This window comes from Engraulis encrasicolus, chromosome 6 (assembly GCF_034702125.1).
Source record: "Engraulis encrasicolus isolate BLACKSEA-1 chromosome 6, IST_EnEncr_1.0, whole genome shotgun sequence".
NCBI classification, from domain to species: domain Eukaryota; kingdom Metazoa; phylum Chordata; class Actinopteri; order Clupeiformes; family Engraulidae; genus Engraulis; species Engraulis encrasicolus.
The window spans coordinates 37058369-37063368 of NC_085862.1; the positions used below are offsets into that span (position 1 = coordinate 37058369).

The window sequence follows — 5000 nt, forward strand, 5'->3', positions numbered from 1 at the left end:
ACAGTAAAATATCTAATGTTTTGTAATGAACTATTGCATTACAAAACTTTGGTACACAGTGGATATGAGGACGTGAGGTCAGATCAGTTCAGGTGTGTGTGTGTGTGTGTGTGTGTGTGTGTGTGTGTGTGTGTGTGTGTGTGTGTGTGTGTGTGTGTGTCAGTGCTAGATTTTAACAATGTAGCTTTTAAATCTCTCTCTCTCTCTCTCTCTCTCTCTCTCTCTCTCTCTCTCTCTCTCTGTGTGTGTGTGTGTGTGTGTGTGTGTGTGTGTGTGTGTGTGTGTGTGTGTGTGTGTGTGTGTGTGTGTGTGTGTGTGTGTGTGTGTGTGTGTGTGTGTGTGTGTGTGTGTGTGTGTGTGTGTGTGTGTGTGCGTGCGGATGCAAGCACCTCTGTTTGTGTGTGTGATCACTACCTGATGTGTAGCTGTGCGAGACGTCGCTCCATCTCCTGCTCCATGCGGATCTGCAGGTGTGTGTGCGTGCGTGCGTGTGTGTAAGTGTGTGTGTGTGTGTGCGTGCATGCGTGTAAGTGTGTGTGTGCGTGTGCGTGCATGCGTGTAAGTGTGTGTGTGCGTGTGCGTGCGTGCATGCGTGTGTGTGTGAGGGTGTGCATGCGTGCGTATTGGTACCTAATGTGCAGCTGTGCGAGGCGTTCCATCTCCTGCTCCATGTGGCTCTGCAGCTCTCCTGGCCGCAGCAGCATCTGGCAGATGGGGCACACGGGCACCTGGCCATCACCACACCGCACCAACGCCTTCACCTTACCTGTGGACACAGTAGAGGAGTGCAGACAGGAGTTAGCACACACATACAGGACAGAGAGAGGGAGAGAGAGAGAGGGGTCCCACAGGCCCTGACACAGGCACACTGTGTCTTATCTCTTATGTCTTGTCTTATCTGTGTCACTCATCTTATCAGTAGACACACAGCAGAGAAGAAAAAACAGGAGTTTGCACACACATACAGGACAGACTACAAGAGAGAGAGGGGAGGAGGGGTTACAAACACACAGGACAGACTACGGAGAGAGAGAGGTCCCACAGCACCTGGCTCTCACAGTGCACCACGACTTCACCTTACCTACAGAGACACAGCAAATGAAAAAACAGGGGTGTCAGAACATGCACACAGTGACAGTGTCCCTGGTTATTCCCCTTAGCTTTGGAGATTCCACTTAGTTATGGAGAAATAGGAGATTCTTACCACACACATACAGGGCAGAGACAGATCACAAAGGCCCTCTCTGCACACCTGCTCCTTTACCTCAGCGACAGGGAGTAGAGAATAGCAGAGCAGAGCAAAGCAGGAGTCAGCACACTTTTTACAGTGTTTTTTTCAGCACTCTCAGAATAAAGTTGACTCTGAGGATTAGGCACAAATGTCTCAAAAACTGTGCTTCAAACTCTTTAGTGGACCTGAACAGAAGAAAATATATTGGAGTGCTCCGTCATCCCTGGGTCATAGTCATCCATAAGAAGATATTTGCTTAAAATAAAACCCTTCAAGGATACTTGTGATTTTTTTTCTCTGTCAATGAAATGGACACAGTAAGAAAAGCCAACAGTTAATGCTGCAAGACACCAAATGGCCCATACTTTCACACAGACTGTTGTCATTTATCAGCTTTCATATACGGTACTGTAGCTGTGATGATGACAGCACACATATGACTCCAAGCTGTGAGCAGGACATGTGCCAATTCTTTTTAGTTTTTTAACAACAGCAATCTAAAAACTAGAAACGGTTTTGATTCTGCCCTCTGCCTTAGAGCACAATACTAATTGCCATACAGACAATCAGAACAGGTGCTGCCAATACATGGGTGAATTTCTCAAAACCAAAGTTGCTTACTACATTAGCTACTTTGTTGTTTTCAATGCATTTTCCCATTGGCAACTACCGAAGTTGCTAACAGGCTAATAACTTCTCTTTTGAGAAACTCACCCCAGGGTTCCATCTCAACTGTCACTTTCTCTCAACATTCAACTCTTAACGAGCACCTGCAACTACCATTCTAGAAGTCTATTGTTCAGCTCTTCAATGCAATGTGATATTGTCTTGCTGGAATGTTTATGACAGCCAGCTGCTTGGCTCAATGGTAAAGGTGCTGGATTAGAGATATGGAGGTTGTGAGTACGAATCCCACTCGGACCCATGTTGATTTTCAAAATTATATCATATGCAGTGTTCCTTAGCCAACTTAAAATACCATGTATGTCATTTAGTATCAATGGCAAAGGTGCTGGATTAGAGATATGGAGGTTGTGAGTTCGAATCCCACTCGGACCCATGTTGATTTTCAAAATTATATCATATGCAGTGTTCCTTAAGCCTGGCTCAAACTACACGATTATCGTCCTGATTCTCGGCTGAAAACCCCCCTCACGACAATCGCTGGAACGTTACCCCCCAGGACCATCGCAAGCGATTGTCGGGAAAGATTTCCTCGTCGTGGGCGACGTTCTAAGATAGAACTTTAGCAGCTCAAAGAGTCGCAGATCGCAAGTCATAGAAATCAAACACTGTTTGATATTTGCGACTGGAAATAGAACGTCGGGCATTGTCTCAGTGCCTGCGAGCAGCGATAAGATTGACAGTTGCGATTCTCTTCTAGTGTGCGGTGCACCCTGACGCCAAAATCGGACACACAATCGCTAGTCGTGTAGTTTGTGCCTGGCTTAAGCCAACTTAAAATATCATGTATGTCATTTAGTATCAATGGCAAAGGTGCTGGATTACAGATATGGAGGTTGTGAGTTCGAATCCCTCTCGGACCCATATTGATTTTCAAAATTATATCATATGCAGTGTTCCTTAGCCATTTAGTATATCCCCAAAACGCGGAGCTACAACACTTTCTAGATGGCTGAATCCAGGATGGCTGAATTGTTTGGCCCATAACTTCTGACTGGGTGGATGGATTTTTCCAACATTTCTTTTAGCTTTGTTTTCTCAATAGTAGTCTGTTTTTAATTTAGGGACAGAGATATCAAAAATAAAACTGCTCATCTCTGCCCCAAAACTCAAGCCCGCTTCCAGCATTTTCTGTGAGAATGCAATCTAGTTCTACTTCCTACCTAGAATTTCTCCTTCAGCTTGAACAGTGGTCCACCCCTGAAGTAGAAGAAGATATAATAATATACTACATCAATGGTCTGAAAGAGACTATAGAAGAGAGAGGAGAAACTATCAGGTCATAGAACAGGTAAGAGAATGAGAGTGTGGTAAGGGAGTTTGTCCTAAAGTGAACCATGCGGTGACCTAGTCATTCACTCTTGTCAGCCCTGTGACTCCTACGGCAGACCACCAACGTTGACGAGGCACTGCTGACGGGTTTATTTCAGCGGAGGGTGGGCTCGAGCGATAAAACATTAACAAGAGTGAAGCATCACCACGCAAGACGACGCTGACCCTGAGAGCACCACAGAGCTAGAACCGATGTCACGTTCAATAAAACTCAACACGGGGCCCCCCGAGTCCCACCCCCCCTCACCCCACCCCAAAACAGCCACTTCCTCATCCCCCCCACCCCACCACCCAAAACCCGATTCCCTGGTGCCGACCGTCGCGAGGAAATCCATTTACCAAATATGACCTGTCAAAGAGGCAGCAAACAGCAGGCGCTGTTGAAGGAAATGGCGAGCGTGTCGAGTGCAATATCGGCTGGGCTCAGAAGCAGGTGGACCGTCACACAGTTATAAAGACTCTAAGCGACAGCAAATAGGCCTGAATGAAGCATCGGTGGTGAATCTGCATGGTGTGCGTGCGCGTGGGCCCCCCTGGTCCTCGGAGAGAAGTGACAACCCACTACACACATTTCTTTACGTCCTGCCCACCCCCCTCTGTATCTCCCACATCGTCACACACACACACACACACACACACACACACACACACACACACACACACACACACACACACACACACACACACACACACACACACACACACGCAGACACACACGCAGACACACACACACACACACACACACACACACACACACACACACACACACACACACACACACACACACACACACACACACACACACAATCTTGCATTCGCGTCCTAAATGAATTTCCTGACATGCATTGTGCGCCTGCCGGAGGGGAGGGCCCCGTAGCGCATGCCTGTCGCTGCGCCCTCTCGCATCAGTAAACAGCAAAATCTCTCAGCAGAAATTGAATTTATAACCGCATTACCGTCCTCAGATAACGCCCTCAAATAATACCTCGATAAGAGGGACTGAATTGGATTCTCAAATGGTTCGGCTTTTTGCTGTTTTTTCTTTTTTCTTTTTCGCTTTTGCCACCCACTTTGCGAGGGGGTCCCTTCCTCTATTCTGGCATCTGTTACAGTCGCCACTCGACAAGAGCTCAACACCTTTTTTTGAATAGGCTCACCTGATATAGACACAGTGCATCAATACGTACTGTAACAAATGTTTGCTAAGTAGAAGGAGCCCAGAAGGACAGCACGGAAAGTTTTTTTTGTGGTGTACAACAGAACATGCTGTTTTCGCAACATAGATGATATACTGTAAAGACTTCCCTTATGTGAGCTAAATAGGCACCCACAGAGGCTTGCCAAATGAGTACAAACTCCTCTGCTATGTCATACACAAATGCACAAATACAAATGGCACATGGCATGAAAAATGATTTTAATATATGAAGAGTTCAGATGCAAAACCCCCTAACTCCATTTCTGAAGACCTGCACTTCTATGTTTTTAGAGAACCCCGTTGTTGGTTTGGTTTACATTCATGTACTTGATAATACATATAAATAGTTATATTACATAAATAAAATGAAAAAATATGCAATTTTGAAAGCTTTGTGTTAAATAAAAATGAATTAAGATTATTTTCTGAAAAGGCACTTAGGGGGTTTTGCATCTGAACTCTTCATATCTACTTTAGATGGGTCTGTTATTGAGAGAGTATCACATTATAAGTACCTGGGAATCTGGCTAGATGACAAGTTCACATTCAAGAAAC

At 45.6% G+C, this 5000-nt stretch overlaps 1 protein-coding gene across 1 annotated transcript in view; it reads right to left on the reverse strand.

Annotated features, from left to right (window-relative positions):
* Positions 1-5000, reverse strand: part of rnf220b (ring finger protein 220b) — a 63861-nt gene that overhangs the window by 21555 nt on the left and 37306 nt on the right. The window contains exon 2 of the mRNA XM_063202066.1: positions 631-766. Within this exon, the coding sequence (XP_063058136.1) occupies positions 631-766 (136 nt within the window). The remainder of the gene's footprint in view (positions 1-630; positions 767-5000) is intronic.